Genomic DNA, 22,080 nt, shown 5'->3' on the forward strand with positions numbered 1-22,080 from the left:
TTACCAAACAATCCAGCAAGTGCACTTCATGATATTTACCAAATTGATTTGAAAACTTATATCCACAAAAGCTTGGCCCACGAGTGGTTGTCATAGCTTGATTCATAATTACCAAAACTTAGGAGCCACTGAGATACCCTCCAGTAGATTTATCAATTGATAAATAGAATATTATTTAGCAACTGAAAGAAATGAGCTATCAAGTCATGAAAAGACATGAAGGGACCTTAATTGCATATTGCTGAGTGAAAGAAGCCAGCATGATTCCAGCTGTTTGTCTAGAAGAGAAAAGCAATAGAGACAGCAACGAGATTAGTAGTTGCTGGGGTTCAGGGAGTACTAGATGGAGCTCGGGGCACTTTTAGGGTAGTGTATCTACTCTGCTATACCTTGGTGGTGGATACCTGATGCGATGCATTTGTCAAAACCCTGAAAATGTGCACCACAAAGAATAAAACCGAATGTATGGACTTTAGTAAATAATAAATAAAACAACAACAGAAGCCCTATCACAATGAAATAGCACAAGAATATACAGTTTATAGACCTATTTTACCCCAAGCTGCTTAAAAAGTAACAAAATCTTTGGCAGAGCCACTCCTGTGATGAAAGGGTGACCGCTGGGCTCCCAACCTGCAGTCGCGGGCTCCCTGCCGTAGCAGCGGCTTCTCCTCTATGGCACCTGCTCTATCCCCACCTCTTGTGGTTTCCACAGCCTGCAGGGACTTCTGCTGTTTTCCAAGGGCAGCGTGTTACCAAGGGCAACTGTTACCAAATGGTGCACGTGAGGGGAAGGATTGTTCCCTGGTGTGTGTTTGATGCCACCACTTGAGTGGCGTCCACTCTTGAAAATATTAACTTACATCTTGGCTGTGGGTTGGGACGCCGTTAACTGTCAGATTCGGGCAGCTCCGTTCCTCTATCATGGAAGAGCTCAGTTTGTTCATCTCTAAATGAGTGGGTTGGACTAAGGAATCGCTCTGGCCTCCTCCAATTCCAGACCTGTTCTGTTGCTGTTAAACCTTCTCCCGCCGTTCAGCGGAGTGGACCGCGTGTGAGGTGTGCGTCCACACAGCACAGGGTGCTTGATGCAGCAGTAGCCATGCTGGGGAGAGAGACGCTCACTGGAGGTCCCCCTGCCGAGTCTCCTCGGTCCTCATCTCAGCCCTGGAATCCCTGTTGTCAAAGAGTATCTGCTTCTCTAGTAGCCTGCGAATATCCCAAGACCATTTTCTGTCCTCTGGAGCTAAGTCGCAAAATGAAGCCCTATTAACAAACCACTGACCCTGTTTGTGTGTTTGATTGTCTCTAGGACTGTGTTTAGAGAAGCTGCCTATCTCGTCTTCTACCAGTAACCTCCACGTGGACCGGGAGCAGGATGTCATCACCTGTTACGAGAAAGCGGGGGACATCGCTCTCCTGTACCTCCAGGAGATAGAGAGGGTAAGTGAGGGCTGTTGTGTTTGTTCCAGCTGGTAATGGTTTGCCCCCAAATCAGATTGTGGACAACTGTGGTCAGCCTCTGGAAAGCCTTCAGCTTGCCTGCATCTGGGTACAGAGCGTGACTTAATGCTGAGGAGAGGATGGTGGAGGCTGTGGTACCTTGTTAAACAAAACCAAACAGGTGGTTCCTTGAAGCACTCGGGCTTCCTCTGAGCACAGGTGACAGCAGGCATCTGTTGATGCCCTCAGCACCCTGAAGCTGGTGTCATTCCTGTTTCAAGCAAAGTTCGTCCTTGTGTGACTGTGCGCCCGCCAGTGTTCAGCTGCAGTCTGGGAGGCTTTGCCTCCGTGGGTGAAGCAAAGATCTGAGGACTTCAGCCGACCTGCTTGGAGCAGGTGTGCTTCCCCGAGGCCATCTGGGGTCATCTTCTCCCAGAGGTCAGAGGTCTGGAAGGCATAGCTGACGAGAGCTGAGACGGAGTGAGCAAGAGACCCTGAGCTCATAGGCAAACGAGGCCAGAAGGCCAGTTGGGTGAGTTAGGTGTGGGCATCTTGTCTGTTTAGAAAGATCCTTATCTTGGTTCTGCTCTTAACTAAGTGCTTTTCATTCTCAGCCTTGATGTTTCCATCCGCCAAGAGTGTAGTAAGAATTCCTACTCCATGGAGCTCCTGTGGGGATTATATAAGGTCATGCAAACATAGGCACTTAGCCCAGATTTGAGAACATAGTGCGTTCTTGGTAAATGTTACTTGTTTTTGTTAATAACAATACCTCCTGGCAGTGCCTGCTGCTTGCATACTTTCCTGGAGTTCTAACCAAGGCAGGACACTGACACCAACCCCTTCAGACCCAGAGATGTGAGGTTGTTAGAGGGGATCAGAAGTCCTCAAAATAATGAGAAGTCTTGCTTTCCGTCAATTTTCTGGGCTCTCTGTTTCCATACAGATTAAAGCAGAGAGACTAGCAGAGTCTCTTGCGAGTTTTTGTTCTGTTTTGTCATGGGTCTCTCTGCAGTGTGTTGGCGTGTGCAGTGAGGACCAGAATGGCCTTCTAGGAGGCAGGGGAGCAGAGTGAGGATCCCAGAAGAAGAAGAGGTGGAGAGAGTGGTGGAGCAGCGTTTAACCTGACCTTAACCACAGCATCTGGGAATTCAGGGAGCTATTTGATTGTCTTTAGAAAAACATTGTTCTGTCACAAGGTTGCTATGACAAGGGCTTTTTCTTGCGGTTAATCAGAATTTGTGATGTGATCTTTAGGGAAATGAATGTGCAGAATGCTTTCAAAGCCCACGTTACTTCTGCTGAATCCTCCTTATTGGCCGGTGCTTGAGAGTGGACACGTCCGTTGTCCCAGCTAAGCTGTTGTAGGTGACAACACAGCCATGGGCACGTAGGGGCCCTTATTCTGCACCTTGCTCTCCAAATGTCGGCTGGCTCTAGCAGGTTGGAACAGTCTTCTCGTGGCTGGGAGAAGAGGTCCGTCTGCTATGTGTCCGTACTAATGGAGGGATGGCATATTTCATGTACTTCTGTTGTATTCATTCCTAACTCCCCATCTGCTAGGAGGTTCTTCAGCCAGACCTTGAAGGAGACTCATATAATCAAAGAATTTGAAAGAAACATGATTTCTATATTTAAAAAAGTAATTCTGTACATTGATAACAAAAGCTAGCTAGAGACTCTAGTGAATTTTTTTTTTTTTTAAGATTTACTTATTTATTTGAAAGGCAGAGTTACAGAGAGAGAGAGAGAGAGAGAGAGAGAGAGGAAGAGATATCTTCCATCCCCTGGTTCACTCCTCAAATGGCTGCAATGACTGGAGTTGGGCCAGACCAAAGCCAGGAGCCTGGAGTTTCATCCCAGTCTCCCATGTGGGTGCAGGGGCCCAAGGACGTGGGCCATCCTCCACTGCTTTCTCAGGCGCACTATCAGGGAGCTGGATTGGAAGTGGAGCAGCCAGGACTCGAACTGGCATCCATATGGGAGGCTTAACCCACTATATCACAGTTCCAGCCCCCTCCCTGTCTCCTTTAAATATATGTTTTTTGGTTGGGGCAAATGATTGTCCTATGATGTTAGTAGATCTGAGAAGAAAACTGAAGTCCAGAGAGGGTGAGCCCGAGGGTACACGGGACCTCTGGCCAAAGCTTGCATTCCAACCCAGCTCTCCCAACAGTTTGCTCGGTTCCTTCTCCCAGGCTTCGTCAACGAGCACAGAGCCTCATTGACAGGAAGTGCTCTGAAAGATTTGACCCTGGTGAGCCATGGCTTCTAGTAGCACAGGGAGCAGCCTCCTGGCTTAGGGTTCAGTCTCAGCGTGTGTAGACTTTCAGATTTCTGGCTGCTTTTTCAGGATGAGTTTCCTTTATGGAAAAACCACCTGGGGCCTCCCAAGATCTCAGCATGCTGGGGTGTTAGCGATGAGGGACTGAAAGCAGCAAATCTCCGTTCTGACGCAGCAGGTGCTCGGGAAGTTCTCTGCTGGTCGCTCAGGAGTCTGGTGAGAGTGGCCCCTCCCTGAGTGTAGTCAGTGGGCCTGGGGAAAGGCCAAGGTTTTTACGTTGTCGTGGGCAGGATGATTACACGCTGCGCAGAACATACCTGAGGAGCCCCTTTCTTATCGAGAATGTTGAACTCAAGGCGATTTACGCTGACTTAAAACAGAAACGTTTGAGATGCAGAAACAAAAGCGTTGCTGTCTGAGCTGCCCCACGAAGCAGAACCCCATGTACTGACCCCACACTTGTGCTGCCGGCCGGAGACGGCTGCTCTTCCCAGCCGTTCCCCAGAGGCGCTGCTGCTTGCTGGGTCTTTTGGCAAAGGGATTTGATGTGTTGGTACTGGCCGGTGGTTCCCTGCACTGGCGAGAATAAACTTTGGGAATACCTTGGAGGGCAGTCTGGAGTGTCACTTCCATGCTTTACATGGCTGGAACCCCTGGGTTTCTTTAACAGCGAGTGCGGTCAGTGATGCTGAGAGACCCTCTAGCAACGGTGAGGTCTCTGATGCTGTGCTTGTGCGTTCCCTGCCGTGCGGACCTGGGCGTCCCCTCACGTCAGCTGCCGTCAGCTGTGAGAGGCAGCAGAGCACGGTAGAACATGGCCGCTGCTGTCGGAGTCCCATCCTGCCACCGCTCGGCTGTGGCGCTCGGGGCAGGCTACTCAACCTCTCTGGGGCTCAAGAGCCGCATCTCTACAATGGTGCTAACGGTTGCAGCATGGCTGTTGTGAGGATAAAGCGGTTAACTCCTGTCCTTCGCAGCAAGCTGTTGGCATGTGTCAGCATGTTGTCTGTTCTTCTGTCACCTGGCCACGGAATCTCTTCTTTTTTTTTTTTTTTTTTTTTTTGACAGGCAGAGTTAGACAGTGAGAGAGAGAGAGACAGAGAGAAAGGTCTTCCTTTTTCCGTTGGTTCACCCCCCAAATGGCTGCCATGGCCAGCACGCTACGCCGATCCGAAGCCAGGAGCCAGGTGCTTCCTCCTGGTCTCCCATGCGGGTGCAGGGCCCAAGCACTTGGGCCATCCTCCACTGCCCTCCCGGGCCACAGCAGAGAGCTGGACTGGAAGAGCAGCAACCGGGACAGAATCCGGTGCCCCAACCGGAACTAGAACCCAGGGTGCCGGTGCCGCAGGCAGAGGATTAGCCTAGTGAGCTGCGGCGCCGGCTTCAAAATCTCTTCTAACCTTAGAATATTTCAGACATTCAGATACATGCCTGGACTGTACAGACCTGCTGTTTTATTAGGAATGTTTGAGAATTTTCAGAGCAGTGTTTCAGGAAAGCTTGGTTTTTCTCTCTTGTACTAAAGCTCCTGGAACCACATTTTGCCTGGAGTCTCCTTATCTGGGCTCCGGACTTGGGCGTAGCCCTGTTCGCCCTTGGCCCAGTCGTTTCCACATGCCCCAGCTGCCTGACTTCACAGCGGGCTGCTTCTGCATGGCCTGAGTCTGTGGGGGCGAGAACCAGCATCTGCTGAGGTTGGTGTGGGTTCTGGCAGGCCGCCAGCAGCTTGCCATGTGCTCTGCTTCCCCCTGGTTCCAAACACAGAATCAGGGCCAAAGAAAATGTGAACACATGGAGGCCGTGTGCAGGAAATACCTGTGTAGTGTTGTCCTTGTTACCTTAGACTCACAGAGACAAAGACTAATAGTAATAATGCTTCCACTGTTTTCTGAAGGGGAATAAAAGATGCGTCTAAAATTGTGCACATCGGATGATTTAATCAAGCAAATCAAATTAGAGCCGAAAGAAGCAGAGATGAGGTGGGTGGCCTTGATCCGTTTAGCTTAGATGATGGCATCATGCCAGCAGTAAAGAGAATTTTCTTCTCATGGTGCAGTGATGGGAATAACGATGACTTCATCCCTGCTCTCCTAACACGAGCCCAGCGTTTGGCGAGCGCGCCCGACCTGCCTCTGTCCTTTGCGGGCAGCAGCCGGCTGGTCACGGCTTTCTTGAGCCAGGCAGTGCCAGGGTGGAACTTTACCTTCTGCTGACCGCTCATTTCTTTACCAACTGGTTTAGAAAACACGTTCAAGTGAAATTAAGGGGCGTCCACCACTGTTTCCCGGCTGCTTCAGCGCTCAGGTTTCAAGCAGCAACACCAGGTCCCTGAGTTGTGCCATGGCCAGCGTGGCTTTCCTCCGCCCACCCAGGGATCGGTCACTGGGCAGCATGGTCACACCTCAAGTTCATGATCCTGTCCTCCCTGCAGGAGGGACTGGCAGGGACATAGCCGAGGTGTCGGGTCCCCAGCAGGATTAGATTAGGGTTACTGTGTGTCTTCAGTTCAAACCTTGTGTCCTGAGGACCTCGGTGCAGCGCAGCTGACGGGAACAGTGGGGGGGTCTGCTGGGGGCACGCCCAAGGTCCGCAACGTCACACTTTTGGCTTCAGAATGTGAGGCAGTGGGGAAAGGACAGATCCTTCCTCCCCACCTTCTCCAGCCCCTGACTTTTCACTCAGGCCACAGCAGCCTTGTCGGAACCGTGTGGTGCACCTGTGTAGCTGCTGCCTTACAGAAATGTCTAGAAACTGAGCAGCCCGGCGGTGGCTTCTCCCCCGGCGCCTCTGGCTGAGCTGGGAGATGCAATGTGCCTCAGGCTGTCAGCAAAGCCCACAAAGCAGGAGAGAGCGTTGCTTGGCTCTATTTTTATGTACCTCCTGTCCGTGTTTGCAGCTTTAAAGGGGGTTATGTCTGTCACAGCGTTTTTGTGGTTGTGTGGTGTTTCAGGTGGAAGGCCTCTGTGGTGTAATTAACCTATTATTGGGCATGGCCTGTTGTTATAAATAACGTGGCCATGCCAGCTTCCCTCAGGTAGCTCTTCCTGTTGCTTTATATTATTTCCTAAGGGCAGAGTCCCAGCATGGGAGTATGTTTCCCATTAAAAATGTTGTTTATATATGTGCCCGAGAGGCGTAGAGACAGAGAACGCTCCTGTCCACTGGTTTATTCCTCAAATACCCGTGATGACCAGGGCCAGGTTGAGCCACTGCAGAGCTGGGATCTGAGCACCCAGTCCGGGTCTCCCATGTGGGTGTCAGGGACCTGCTGCCTCCCTGAGTGTGTATTAGCAGGAAGCTGGGGTCAGGAGCTGGAGGCAGCTGTTGAAATCAGATGCTCCTCCAGAGTGGGACATGGGCGTGTTACCTGCTAGGCCAAATGGCCACACGAATGTCTTCTACTCTTGGCAGTGCAGGGGAGCAGTGGTGGTTTTGTGATGTTGACAAGGTTGCTACTGTATGGTACTCGGCTGGTTTGCTAGGGGTAAAGTGTACTATGTACCTTTAGTTTGTATCTTGTTTTCTGACTAGTTAAATTTCTTTCTGTTTGCAGCAAGCATTTGGCCTAGTGGTTTTAGATGCTGCTTGGGATACCCATATCCCATATTGGAGTGCCTGGGTTCAAGTCCCAGCTCTGTTCCCAGTTCCAGCTTCCTGCAAATGCATACCCTGGGAGGCAGCAGTTGATGGCTCAAGTACTTGGGTTCCTGCCACCCATGTGGGAAATCCAGGTGGAGTTCCCAGCTCCTGGCATTGGCCTGGCCAGCCCTGGCAGTTGCAGGCTACTGGGGGAGTGAACCAGCGTATGAGAGATTGTTCTGTGTCTGTTTCTCTTCCATTCAAATAAATAAATGAACACAATTTTTATTAAAAAAATAAAAAGTTATTTTGAAAAATGTAACATTGAGATATGTCACAAATTACCTACTTAAATTATACTATTCAGTGGTTCTTAATATATTTGCAGAATTGTATCACCACTACCATTAATTTCAGAAGACTGATCATCCCCAAAGGAAGTCGTGCACCCATTAGCAGTCATTCCCTTTCACATCCCGCCTCCCCAGCCTCTGACAACTACTAATCTAAGTTATGTTCCTATGATTTGCATATTCTAGATGTCCTATAGAGAGAGCATACAATGTGTGATCTTTCACGACCAGCCCCTTTGACATAACGTAGCGTTCTCCAGACTCATCAGTGTTAGAGTGTGTATCAGAACATGGCTTCATCTAATTGCTAAATAACATTCTCTTGTATGGCTATACTCGATAGTATTTTTCCATTCACCAATTGATAGACATTTGGATTGTTTTTCACTTTTGGCTGTGATGAGTATGCTGCCATAAATATTCCTATACAAGTTCTTGTTTGGACAAATGTTTTCATTTTTCATGAGTGTATTCCTGGGAGTGAAATTGCTGGGCCATATGGTAACTTAGTTAAATTCTTTTTTGTCCATTTTGTGTCCAGTTTTTAGAAGTACTGCTTTTCTTACAGTTTGAACAGACTATTAACCTTTTATCATATTCGATGTGACTATTTTGTCAGTAATTTTCCATTTTTAAGTTGGTCATGAATTTTGAATCCATATTTGGTTGAATCTGATTGTGTTTTTATTACATTTCATTTTATTTTTCGAGCTTGAATGTTTAGATAAATACCTTCTAAGATTTGACAACTTTTCAACCATCTTCCATGTTTGATTTTATTTATTTATTTGAGAGGCAGAGTTAGAGAGAGAGAGAGAGAAAGGTCTTCCATCCACTGGTTCACTCCCCAAATGGCTACAATGGCTGGAGCTGGGCCAGTCTGAAGCCAGGAGCTTCTTCTGGGTCTCCCACGTGGGTGCAGGGGCCCAAGCGCTTGGACCATCTTCCACTGCTTTCCCAGGTGCATTAGCAGGGAGCTGGATCAGAAGAGGTGCATCTGGGACACGATCTGATGCCCATATGGGATGCTGGCGCTGTAGGCGAAGGCTTAGCCTACTACATCACAGCCTACTACACCAGCCCCTTCCGTGTTTTTTAAAAATAACTTTTAATTCCCAGATTTGTGTGGATTTTTTTGGTGTATGACATTGGATATGACTCTAAATTAATTTTTCCCAAATTTCAGTGCCACTTTAAGTTGATTGCATCTTCTCTTTTCATAATTTCCATTATTTATTTTTAGTGACTTGATAAAATTTTGATACCACAGTAATTTATAACTTTCATCTTTTATTCTACTAGTATTGTATTACACTTTTGTGATATTGTTTAATGAGTACTTCTCTACAACAAGTTTTATTATCTGAAGGATTAGTAACTACTTATTACTTTTAGTTTTCAGAAAATCCATTGTTCTGTTTTTATACTTCCAGATGAATTGTGGAATAATTTTGTTGCATTCAAGAAAAATCCTGCTGAGATTTTTATTGATTACCTTCATTGATTCAGAAAATTATATTTAGTCTTCTCCCTCCTCTGACTCTCCATTTTATCAAGATTTTTTGTTTTGTTTCCAGATATTTTTCATTTTTATTTTGCTTTGTGAATAGGATCAGTTTCATTACATGTTCACATTTAAAAAGCCTTATGATTTTTAATGCACTTACACAAACATTTATGGAGTACTTTTTGTGTTCTGAACACTGTGCTTAACTCCAAGGGCTCCAGAATGAGTAAGTACAGAGCCTGTCTCGTGAAGACGCAGGTCCAAGCCGGTGTGGGTGCTTTGGTTGGGAGTCCTCTGGAGCTCTGTGAACCCAGAGGGGGGCTTGGACTAGTGAGCAAGCTCTGGGACAGCTCCTGGAAGGAACAGCACCTGAGTGGAGCCTGGCAGGATGGCAGGAGTAGCAACGTGGGGGCACTGACTGCAGCCTGAACTCAACTCTTATCTTCCTTCCTTTTTTTTTTTTTTTAATCTGAAAGGCAGAGCCTAAATGAGAAGGTAAGAGAGAGAGAGAGAGAGAGAGAGATAGATAGATTTCCCATCTGCTGGTATTCTCATTTTCCTAAGAATACCCATTATGGCAGAGAAATAGTTTCAGTTGTCTTTTCTTCCTTTCCAGTATTTTTCCATCTTCTTTCTCCATCATGCCTTATTGCCAGAATTTCTAGATCAGTGTTGAGAAATAAAGGTGGTCCTGTTTGAAGGTCACTCTTTATGTCTTCATTAAGAGTTATAATGTTTATATGCTCATTTTATTTGCATGTATGTATTTGTAATCCAACCAGCCATGTGAGGTAGGTGTTGTTATCTCCATTATACAGATGAGGACAGGGTAGGCTGCAGGATCAGAGAAGTTACCCTAAATCCACAGGGGTGTCAAAACTGGATCTTGGACTTGAGCCTCAGACCAGAGTGGAGGGTGGAGGGTGGAGGGTGGGGGGGGGTGGGGGTGTCTTCCCAGAATAGAGTCTCAGGTGCTCCAACATGGAGTCCCTACTGTCTAGGTGTTGCTTCAAGGTCTTTGGCCCCTTCCCCAGGGCTGCCCTGCTTCCTTATTCGCTGGGTGGGGCTTTTGCCAACAGGGCAGCCTGCACCTTCAAGGACACCTGTTGGCAATTATCTTATGGGGAAGCGTTTCTCTACAGAGCAAGTGGCAGCCTCAAGACTGCCACAAGTGCTGCTGCCGTGTGGGCTCTCTGCAAGGAAGGGGTTAAGTTAAAGAGAAATGCTGAGCCTTGCAGTTCCTCTGCTTCACCTCTTGCATCTTTCCTGTGTGTTATGGTTCAGGTTGGGTGTCCCTAAAGGCCAATGTATTGGAGGCTTGATCCCCAGAGTTTTATGTTAATGGATTAAGGATAGAAATGCACCCAGTTCTGGTGCCTGAAGATGGGCCTTGGAAAGGGATTGGATTAGGTGGATCAGGTTGTTGGGATGCGAGCCCTGTGATCGAGTCATGGTGACTTTATAAGGAGGGGCAACACGGGAGGGAAGTGTGCCCTGTGTCTCCCTCCTCACACTGCCACCCCCACTGCCTTCATCAGACAACAGAATGATGGGCCTCCTGGTGTTGAACTGTGAACCTGCACAGCCCTGAGCCAAAACACAACTTGAAATGCCCAAAGTAACAAAACATAGCAGAAAAAAATATTTCTGTTGAAGATCAGCCAAGTGAAAATATTCAGATGGAAACACAAAATTTTTTTTATAGAGAGGAGGTGGGGGAGAAACAGAGCAAAGCATCTAATAGTTGTGGGAAAATTCCATGTGTGTCCTTGGAGTCCCAAAAGGAGAAGAGAGAGAAAGTGGGACAGAAAAAAAATGAAGAGGAAATGGCCAAAAAAAGTTTCAAAATTATTGAAGCACAGCAAAGTGCCATACACAAGAGTCTCAGAGAACCCTGGTGGGATGAATACAGGCTCCCACCTAGATGGGCAAACTCAAAACACAAGACAAAAGTTTGAAGGTAACCAGAGAGAAATAAACTTTACATACAGAGGTGTGAAGATAAGAGTGACAATGCAAGCCTGAAGGCAGTGGAGTGACACTTTCAAATACCAGAAGAAAAGCTCTAAGATATTTTAAAAACAAAATGAAGTCTTTTTGTAATTTTAGGACAAAACAAATTGAGAGAACTTACTGCCAGCAGACCTATACAAGACATGTTAAACAAAGAAAGCTGTGTGGCCCTTCGTGCTGTCCTCTCCCTTCCAGGCAACGTCATGCTCCAGGTCCTGCTTGGATTTGCTTTTGGCAACATGGTTAGACTGTATCTGGCTCAGAAGTGTGCCACTTGGCTAAAAGCTGGAAGAAATTAAAAAGGCCTTGGATGCCAAGGAGAAACCCCCGAGTCGTGAGACGGATGCCAGCCAGCCCTGCCTTCTGGATACGCTGATTCTGTCTTCACCACCTGATCCCAGGCAACCGTGGTGATTTTCTTCTTTGCCTAGACCCTGTGTTGCCTTAGAAAAGGTGAGGCCCCGAGTTCAGAACTACCCTTGCATTCCCAGCACCCTGACCTTTCCCAGTTCCTCCTTCCAGCTGCTCGGGAGGTCCTAAGGCTGGAATTGTGTGCCAGGTTCGTAAACACCTTTAGTGGGTAATCTCTCCCTTATTCTTTGTGATTTCTGCTACCTTTTGTCAAAGGAAAAAATAGATGAGTTTTGTATAGCCGATAAGTTAGATATAAATAATACTCATTTTATAGTTTGGCAGTTATAATGGGTGCTTTTTAAGCATTCGTTAGTAAATTTTGTTGTTTTGAAGTAATTAATATCTAGAAGCCAGTTTTTGATTCCTTTATTTTGTATTGTCAGGAAGCTCTGTAGTTGCTAATTTAGCCAGTAAATTAATTTACTTTTCATTAATTGAGAAACTACATTCTAAGAATCCTGCCAGGAATATGCAGAATAGTCTTTGTCTCAGAGTTCACAGTTTATTTATCATATGTGTTTTCCTTAATGATGTATTTGATCCGACTTGTCTCTCAAAAGAAGCATACTTGGGATTGCAGGTGCATTTGATATTACTTGATGGAAAAGTGAGAAATTGTCTATACAGGGAATTTTATGCCTTTTCATATTATAAAAAAAGTATGAGTACATTATAACTTCATAGTGATTATTATAACAAAAACGGGGTCCAAACATACAATAAAACCAGCCTCTCAAGAAGAATTTCTGTTTCTCTACAGTTGCTGTTTTATTCTCAAATCAGAAGTTACCTTTGTGGTTTGTCAAATATCAAGTCATCAGTGCTTTTTTTTTTAATTAAAAATATTTGAATAGCTAACTTTCCCCATGGGTCGAGATACAAAATTTGGTTTCTGGTTCCTAGCTCCTCTTCCTCAGGCAGACATTGGTAGCAGTTTGCCATGTGCTTCTGAGAAACGGCCTTGCCTAAACAAGCGGTAACAACCATGCACAGAGGTCTGGCCCTCGCCTTGTTATTTTTAATGGACATCATCCCGGTCAGTATGGAAGGAACAAGAACCCTCAGCCTTTGTGGGCTGCAGTAGGTTCTGTTGAATAGGTGCACCACAGATTGTTCAGCCTGCTGCTGGTGAATGTTTTAGTTGTTCTTTTGCTCTTACAATGACAACCTTAAACTTACTGTTAGTATAGGTATCAATACAAGAGCGTACCTACAAGATAAAGTCTAATGTTTGCATTAAGTATAAATGCCCTTTCATCAGGTGCTTTGTTTCAGAGGGCTTATTGGGCAGCTCACTGATAATGCCATTTCTGGAGTATCAACAATCTGGAAGAATGATTTAGAGACCCCCCCCCCCTTTTTTTTAATCCAAACAATGATGACACTGATTCTATATGTGATTATAAAATAAAGAATTTTGTTTCTCTTTGAAATCATTGATCTCTCATATATGGAGATAAATTTTATCCCTGTCATGGTTGTCTTTGTGTGTTCAACAGATTAGGATAACATTATGGTTTGGCTTCTTACTTAACAGTATGAAAATAGGCAAATGGCTTATTTTTTCGGAAACTCTTAAGTTATTTGTAAGATGTGGGTGTAATACTTACCTCATGAGGGTTTTCATGGGAAATAATTGGGGTAATATATGTGATATATTGCTTTGCATATTATCCAATAAATAATACATACTCAAAACAATAAAATTTGTATCCACATAATGATATAAAGATCATCACAAATGGTGACTTTCTTATTTTGAATGTCTTTAAAAGATAGTTAACTACTTAAATAAAATGTAGTAGCAATGTATAAGAGGATTTATAACATACAGACATGTACCATGTGATGAATATAGCACAAAGCAAAGCAAGGGGAAGAAAGTGGGAGTATATTGTCAGAAAGTGCGCATGAACTATTGTATGTTATATGAGGACAGACTATGCTAAGCTAAATATCTGTGTTATAAATCCCAGGGCAGCCCCCCTGTCCCCAACACACACACATACATACAAATGCATGCACATATACACAAAAGAGAGAAAAAGCCATAATTAAAAAGCTAGTAGTGGAAATTAAATGGCATTATCAATCCAAAAGTAAGCAGAATTAGAGGTTAGAAAAAAGAACAAGGAACAGATGGGACAATTGAAAAAAACTTAGCAACATAGTTCTAGTCATGTCAATAATTTTGTTAATTGTAAATGGCCTAACTACTTTAATTTAAAAGGCAAAGATTTTCAGATTGGGCAAAGCCATATGATCTGTACCAGAAAACCACTTTAAATGTTAATATAGAAGTAAGCAAACAGCAAATATAAATGCTATGCCCATGATAATTTTAAAAAAGCTAGAGTTTTTGTATTATATTAGAAAGTAGATTTAGGATCAAGGAATCTTGCAGTATACAAAGGAAAACATTTTGTAATGAAACGAGTCAATTCATCAATAACCCAGCGTGAGTACTTAGTAGTAGGACTTTTAAACATACAAAACCAAATGCAGCACTAGACATTGTGATGCCATGGGTGAAGCTGCCCCTGGGACACCTACATCTCAAGGTGGAGTACTTTGGATCAAGTCCTGCCTGTTTCTCATCTAGTTTTATGCTAATGTGCCTGGGAGGTAGCAGCTGATGGCTCAATACTTGGGTTCCTGCTACGCACATGGCAAGGATGATGGCTCCTGCCTTTGGTCTGACCCAGTTCTGGTCCAGTGCTAGCTCTGTGGGCATCGCAAGTTGAGGAACATCTGCTGAAAAGATCAGACACCATGATGAAGAGAAAGTCCTTTCAGGAATGCAAAATGGTGACACAGCATTTATTAGTATAATAAAGAAAGAAATCATATGATTATCTCACTAGATGCAGAGAAATAATTTGATAAAATATAACACTCATTCATGATTTTAAAAATGATACAATAAGCTAGAAATAGAAAGGAACTCTAGCTTTTTCAACCTGATACCGGGCATCTATGAAAAACCCACATCTAACTACATAGATAATGGTAGAAGACTAAATTCCTTCCTCCTGAGATTAGAAACAAAATGAGCATTTCTGCTGTTGCCACCTCTCAATACTGAATATATAGAATACTAGGCATTCTAACCAGTGCAGTTAGGTAAGAAATAAAATGCATCAAGATTGGAAAGGGAGAGAAAGGAAACCTGCCTAGGATTGTGCTCTGTCCAGCTTCAACACTGAGATACCCTTTAGGAGAGGTATGCCATGGTTTGGTCCCAGAGAGGAGGGCTGCCTGGACAGTGCCAGGTTGGGAAGGAACCCTGGGCTTTCACTAAGATGCTGCGTTGTGGACCAAATGCAGGCATTGCTCACCTGGATGCATCCTCGGTGTCTCGTTCACTGTGTGCCGTCCTCTCTTCTACTCTGCGAAGCTCACAGCTTGGAACCCGCAGTTTAGCTTCACCTCCACTTAGAGAACACTTTCAAGACTTCTGGGATATTTGGAATTTGGCTAACAACTGGGTCTTTTGAAGAGTTGCTCACTCACAGCAAACGTGAACAGCATGTTTGCAGAACACTGTGTGGTTTTAAAATGGGCCACAGTGGGTTTCCCCTTGACGAATGCTTTCCTTGACTCGCGAGTTTAAGGGAGCAGCACATGTGTGCTCACCCTCTGCTGGAACCAACCCAAGTGCAGGACTTTCTCGGGGTTCCTTGGCAGTGTTTCTTGTAGGGCTGGGCACTTAGGCCTTTAAAGCCCTGACGTCTGTTGACAAGAGGCCAAGTTTGATGAGAGAGGGGCTTCGGTGGTTCTTCTTAGATCTCCCGCTGAGAACAGGTGACTGCTGCTCAGCCCACAGGCCTCAGCTTTGCAGCCTGGGCCGTGAGCCCCCTCCGGTTAATCCTAGCGCCGGTGCTCAGCCTGTGTCGGAGCTCATCAAGCCCACGGAGGATGGAGGCCGTTGTCTGCCTGAACCCTTGGCACCTGATGACTCTCCTGCCCTTTGCCGGGACCTGCTGCTGAGTCACTCAGCCTCTCTGTCCTGTTCTGGCACTCAGGCTTCTAACGCTTCTCCTGGCTCCATCCCTCACTGTGCCCTTCACCACTCAGCTCCCAGTGACGGGAGGGGTGCATGTCCCTGGGTGGCTTGGTTGCTCCCTGTCCTATAGACGCCGTTCTCTCTGCTCCTGTGTCGCCTGTGCCTGTACACAGATGTCTATGTAAGGTAGACGGTTCTTCAAGTCGTGCCTTTAGAGCTAGGGTTTGGAGAAGTGGGCTTGGATGTGGATCTGATTAGTTTTCCCGTTTTCTCCCCTTCTAGGTAATACTTTCTAATATTCAGAACAGAAGCCCCAAGCCTGGCCCTGCTCCCCACGATCAAGAACTAGGGTTTTTCCTAGAAACAGGACTTCAGAGAGCCCATGTCCTCTATTTCAAAAATGGGTAAGCTTTCTTCATTTTTATTAAGCACTTCCTAAAGAAGGAAAGTAGAGCCTTGGAATGTTGTTTCCAGTTTAGTTATGATGATAAAACAACTTTAAAGATGAGCTACAATTGAAACTCTTTTTTAGAAAAGAATGAGCATTGGATCTTTTTATCTCTTTCTCCACCTGTTTGTCTTGCCTTCCCATGAGATTTGAAAGTGGGAGAAGAGAAGGGGGGAGGCACCCACATGAGTATGAGTCGTAAGCGTGGGACACTGAGACCAGGCGGGCGAATCTGCTGGGCACCATGCCTGCCCTCCATGGGAGGGCACTGCACAGGTCTCCTCACTTGGCTGAAGAAAAGTCGGATGAGCTGGAAACCCTGGCCCACAGGAGCCTCTTCCTTTTAGAGGCTGGTCTGTTCACAGAATCGGATTCGCCACATGTCAGATGACCTTTGTAAAAGTGAGTGTGGCTATGGTACCACCCAAGAACATTGTATTTCTTTATGTTTTAAAAAGATTTATTTATTTATTTATTTGAAAGATGGAGGAGAGGGAGGAGAGGCAGAGGGAAGGAGAGACAGAGACAAAGATCAATCTTCCATCCGGTAGTTCAGTCCCAGAATGGCTGCAATAGCTGGGACTGGGCCAGACTGAAGCCAGGAAGCAGGAGCTTCCTCTGGTCTCCCACATGGATGCAGGGGCCCAAGCACTTGGGCCATCTTCCACTGATTTCCTGGGTGCATTAGCCAGGAGCTGGATGGGAAGTGGAGCAGCTGGGTCTCGAACCGGTACCCATATAGGTTGTGGCCACTGTAGGTGGCAGCTTAACCCACTGCACCGTGCCGGCCCCAGAAATATTTTCTATTTGAGAATGGTTCCAGAACGTGAATGGAAGGAATAAGTCTATAATGCATTTAATGTTTATTTTCCTTTTTGTGTTGCTCTTGTGGGAAATGTGCTGATTGCTTCGCAGACCTTTTCATTTGTGCCTTGTTTTGACATTGTGCTGCAGGATAGCTGTGCCTGAAGACCAACAGTAGGTGCCTGCTTCCCTGTAGCTCCTCCTAGGCTTTTCGGGGAGGCCCTTAGGGGCCTGTTCCCCTTCTTCTAGGAATAGAACAGTAGTGCTTTGAGTGGCAGATAGCACACAAGTCCCAAGCTTTGAGTGAGTGAACAGTGGCATTGTTCCCTCTTCATTTTCAAGTTTTTCAAACCTTGGGGTGTAGCTCATGCAAGTGGTGTCTAGAGCCACCTGCATCCATTTTCCATTTCTCGAGAATAAATACTCATTGCCCAAATCCTGTTAAATTATTTGTAAGAGGGGCCTGCTTGCGTTTGTGAGTGAAGCTCAGCGTGGCCTGCAGAGGCGCAGGATGAACACCCCAAGGTTAGAAGTAGGCGGGAAGCCTTGACACGAAGCTGCCACTCAAGCCGTATCTCAGCTGCCATTGACTGAGACCTCCTGAGCAATGGCACACATCCCCCGAGCCGAGACTGACTTCCTTTTCCTTGCTGTTATAAATAGCGGGCGAGAACTCAGAGTATTTGTCTAATGACCTGGTGTTCAGCACAGAGGGACCATCCCTTGCTCACCCCCCATCTCAGCTGCAGGTGTGCGTGTCTGGAGACAGCAGTGAATTCTCCTGGGGTTTCCTAGGGTGACAAACCAGTGCCTGCCACTGAAAATGCTGTCTGTGAGATTCATCAGGGTGGGCTAGAGAGCTTGTTCTGATGTGTGAAGCCTGTTCCTGAAGGAGGAGGCAGTGAACGCCTGGGCTCTGACCTCACCTTGAGAAGCCCTGGTTGCCTACTGGAATCCAGCAGCTTGTGCTGGGTGGTGGATCACAAGCAGTTTTTGCTTTCTGACTCATTTCTCGTTTTATGTCCCCAAGCCCAAGGAAGTGCCCATTGAGACAGCCTCAGGGACCACCTAACTTTGCAGCCTTTTCTCTTCTCTTATCCTCGCTGGGTGGGCTCTGAAGACCAGTGACTGGATTGGGCCAGGTACTCTCAAAGGCGCAGGTGGAGGTGAGGGCCAGGAGGGCCAGTTCTGAGAATGCAAAGCGTGGTCAGAAGGAGATAAAACAGTGGGGGGGGGGGGGGGAGGCCGGAGGTTGGAACATGCTGAGTCCCTCAGGCTGCCTGACTCACACTGGGAAGTTGGCTCTGGGCCTGAGAGCACTGGGATGGGTTGGCGGGGCAGGGAGGAGTGGGGGCAGTCATTTGTCAGTGGACTCCCCCAGTGAATACCTCTGTGGCACAAGCTGGCTGTAGGGGACAGAATGGCGGTAGCTGCCGTCCCTAAGCCGCACTGGCTTCCTGCAGTTGCATTTTCCGATGTATTTGCACTTTGTTGTCTCACTTCTGCTTTCCCTTCTTCATTATTCTGTGTTTCTGCAAGGATGTGATGGACAGCACGGACTGATGTTCAGTGCTAGGAAAATGCAGCACAGACCAGCTTAGCTGTAAGAGAGGGAAATGGTGGAAGCGCGTGTTATTCCCATAGGGATGCACCTACGTATGTACTCTGCGGCTTGGCTGTCATCACCAAGAACTGAATTTTTTGTGGTAATGCGTCTCACTCTACCATAACCCTCCCATCTTTTTTGGAGGTGGCTGCCAAACGGGTGAACTTGGGCATCTCTCTCAGAGAACCTGAAACCAGCGAGACTGTTCTGTGCACCCCGTGTTCTGACATCTTCATTGGTGCTCACAGCATCATCTCTGTCTTCCCCGTGGCCACCCTGGGAAGTGGACAGTGTTGGAAGAGTTGTCCCTCTGTGCAGAGTCTGAACTCTGAGGGGCAGTAACTTGCTGTAGGTCACACAGCAGGTCTCACCTGGGTTCCAGGTGCCTGGCTTCAGTCCTGTCACCTCTGTGCCACTGCCAGAGAAGTGCTATCCTTTACTCTGCCTCTGTGAGAGAGCACTTTTCTAAAGTATTTATTTATGTATTTATTTGGAAGTCAAAGTTGTATTTATAGAGACAGTGACAGAGACACAGAGGTCTTCCATCTGCTGGTTCACTCCCCAAAAGGCCGGAAAGGCCAGAGCTGTGCCAGGCTGAAGCAAGAAGCCAGGAGCTTCATCTGGGTCTCACACATGGGTGCAGGGACCCACTTGAGCCACCTTCCTCGGCTCTCCCAGGCCATTAGCAGGGAGCTGAATCAGAGGTGGAGTAGCCAGGACATGAACCAGAGCACATAAGGGATTCCCGTGTCTGTGTCCCAGGCGGTGGCTTAATCCGCTGCGCCACAAGGCCGGCTCCTGTGAGGCAGCTCCTGACCTCCAGAACTAGACACTGCAGGTGGTGGATCCCAGCTCTGCTGGTGTGGTGACCTCTGCAGGCTTTTCTCCTGTCTCACCTTCAGCGAGTCACCGAGCAGGAAGTTGGGTGGAGGTGGTTTAGACTGTAGGCTCCCCCGAGGTATGTGCAGCCATGTCAGTAAAGGAGGTGTGATGGAAGGGCTTTGGGAGTCCTGTCATTACAGTCAAACAAATGGGCCTCTCTGCACCACTGTGCGTTGACTTTAGAGAGTTTTTCACTTTCCCAGATAATCCTGTTGGCCTTTTTAGCCATTCATCCCTGCTCAGTGTAGCCCAGACTGAGAAGGCAGAAAAAGGGGCCACAAAGCCCAGCACGCCCTGTGGGCTGCCAAGAAGGGGCGCTTCCTGGGCTGGTAGCCTTGGAGACAGCAATGGCAGACAGGCTCCTACTGCCCATGTGGTCATGGGGAGTAGGCCAGCCTGTTGGCACACTGGGCTCCCTGGGCACCAGAGCAACTTGCCCTTTGCGTTCTAGCACTCAGGTCATCCTCCCCTTTGCTGTGATAAGTTTTCATTTCTTAAACCACACACTACTTTTGCCATCACTGCCAATGCAGTGAATGTGAGAGAATTCAGACATGTTTCCTGCAGGCATTAATAAATACCAATTTGTTATGCATGAAACTCTGTAGGAGATACGGAGATGAAAAAGAAAGGACATTGCCCTCTGGGAGATGGTGGGGAAAAAAGAAAAACAGGACACAGACACATAGACATTAGTAACGTTAAAGATTTTAATATGGTTCTTTTTAAAAAGATTTATTTATTTGAAATGCAGAGTGACAGAGAAAAGGTGGGGGAATCTTCTGTCCACTGATTTACTCCCCAAATGGCTGCAATGGCTAGGACTGGGCCTCCTATGTGGGTTGTTGCAGGGGCCCAAGTACTTGGGTCATCCTCTGCTGCTTTTCTAGGCACATTATCTGGGAGCTGGAGCAGCCAGGACTTGAACCAGTGCTCCAGTACGGGTTGCTGGCTTTGCAAGCGGCAGCTTAAAACCTGCTGTATTACAGTGCCAGCCCCTATATTATGGTTCTATAAAATAATGAACAGTGAAAAAATACCTAATCACTTCAGATGAGCTGAAGTGTCCAGGTCTGTTTATTCATTCCATAAGTCATTTGTTCATTGAATGATGATTGATTGTGTATCTTTTAGATGCCAAGTGTTTGTTAGTGGGTGAAGAGGAAGGACAAAGTGCCTGTCCTCCTAGAACTCATGGAAAATTAAGTCTCCTGGGGAATTAAGAATTAAAACAACTCATTTGGGGGGTAATCTGTTCATGTTGTGAGGAGGACAGACCAGGTTGCCGTAGAAGCAGATAAGGTGACTACCATGCTGGGGTGGCCATATGGTTTGGAAAGGGGGACACAAATTTGAAGAAGTGGGCTTGAAATGGTATAGATGCACACATGCTGGGGAGAGCCAGGGGCACATTCTACATGATTGGGGGAGTGGTGGAGCCAGGTGTGTTCTCAGTGTTGTGTGTATTCTGCAGGGTATGCACTGACCAGACTGAGTGGAATGAGGGTGTACAGAGAGACTTTCAACACAGAATCTGTTGTCTAACAGTGTTCACTGGGTTCTGTTCTGTGCTAAGCACTGTCCTTAGTACCAGTGTGCCCTGACCAGTGTACAAGACAAGTCCAGGCTCTCCGGGAGGAAACTTAATGTCATACAGAGACTAAGATAGCTTAAATAAATGAAAAGAATTGAGGGCCTGAATGAGGGATTCACTGAGGAGATAGAAATCATTATAAAGAACCAAACAAATTTTGGAGCTGAAAACTTCAACCAACGAAATGAAAAATAACCATTGAGAGGTCAATAGCAGAATAGACCATGAGGAGGAAAGAGTTTCCGCTCAGAGGGTGGCCTTGAGATGAGACCAAGACCTGAAGGGTGAGAAGGAACCAGCCAGGCCAAGAGCAGGGATGGAGTATTCCCAGGAGAGTGACCTTGACCCAGGGGAGAGGCTGATGTATTCAAGAATCTGAAAAGAGTGTGGGTAGCTAGAGTGTAGTTAGAAGGGGGAGAGTCACAGACCTTCTTTGTCTGCCTTTTCCTGGAGAAGTCCACCATGGTAGTGCTGGATGGGAGTGTGGTGATTCCCCAAGGGAAAGTCTCAAAGTCACCATGCCAAAGGGAAGATGCTGGCAGGTGGTTGGCCATGAAGGCTCACCTTGGGGGTGGCAGTTATTGGTAGACATGGTTGGAGTTGTGTTAGAAGAACTGGTGTTAGGACCTGCTGATGATTGGATCTGGGGTCCCAGGGTCAGGGAAATGGAGGAATCAGAGGAGACCCCCAGTTTCCATCTGGAGAAATTGGTTAGATGGGGTAGGGACAAGTTTCAGGGGTCAGTTTTGGAAAAGAATTTGCCTGTGTACATGTTATATTGGAGATCTCTGTGAGACATCCAGTTAGGAAGATATTTATGCACAGAAGGGGCTTTGAGTGTAGTGAACGGGGAGTTTGAGTGTAGTGATTCTATTTAAAGTCCTGGGACTGGATGGGGTCCGTGAGGGGCAGTGTGTGGAAAGAAGACAGTCCCAGACCCTGTGTGGAGATCTGCAGGAGCTGGGAAGAGGAGCCGCCAGTGGTAGGAGGGAAGCCACGAGGGTGTGTCCTGAAAGCCAAAAGTGGACGTGTGCAGGGAAGGGGAAAGTGGCCACCTGAATGTGCCTGAGGTGTTAATAAAAGAGCCCAAAGTATGGACATTGTGTTGGACAACACAGAAGACACCTGTGACCCCAAGAACACTTCT

At 46.7% G+C, this 22,080-nt stretch overlaps 1 protein-coding gene across 4 annotated transcripts in view; it reads left to right on the forward strand.

The window, feature by feature from the left end:
• The window catches only part of TTC7B (tetratricopeptide repeat domain 7B), a 230,798-nt gene that overhangs the window by 60,907 nt on the left and 147,811 nt on the right, over positions 1 to 22,080 (forward strand). For all 4 annotated transcript variants that reach the window (XM_062181833.1, XM_062181834.1, XM_062181835.1 and 1 more), the window contains exons 4-5: positions 1,313 to 1,443; positions 15,882 to 16,003. In XM_062181833.1, the coding sequence (XP_062037817.1) occupies positions 1,313 to 1,443; positions 15,882 to 16,003 (253 nt within the window). The remainder of the gene's footprint in view (positions 1 to 1,312; positions 1,444 to 15,881; positions 16,004 to 22,080) is intronic.

Source organism: Lepus europaeus, chromosome 22 (assembly GCF_033115175.1).
Source record: "Lepus europaeus isolate LE1 chromosome 22, mLepTim1.pri, whole genome shotgun sequence".
NCBI classification, from domain to species: domain Eukaryota; kingdom Metazoa; phylum Chordata; class Mammalia; order Lagomorpha; family Leporidae; genus Lepus; species Lepus europaeus.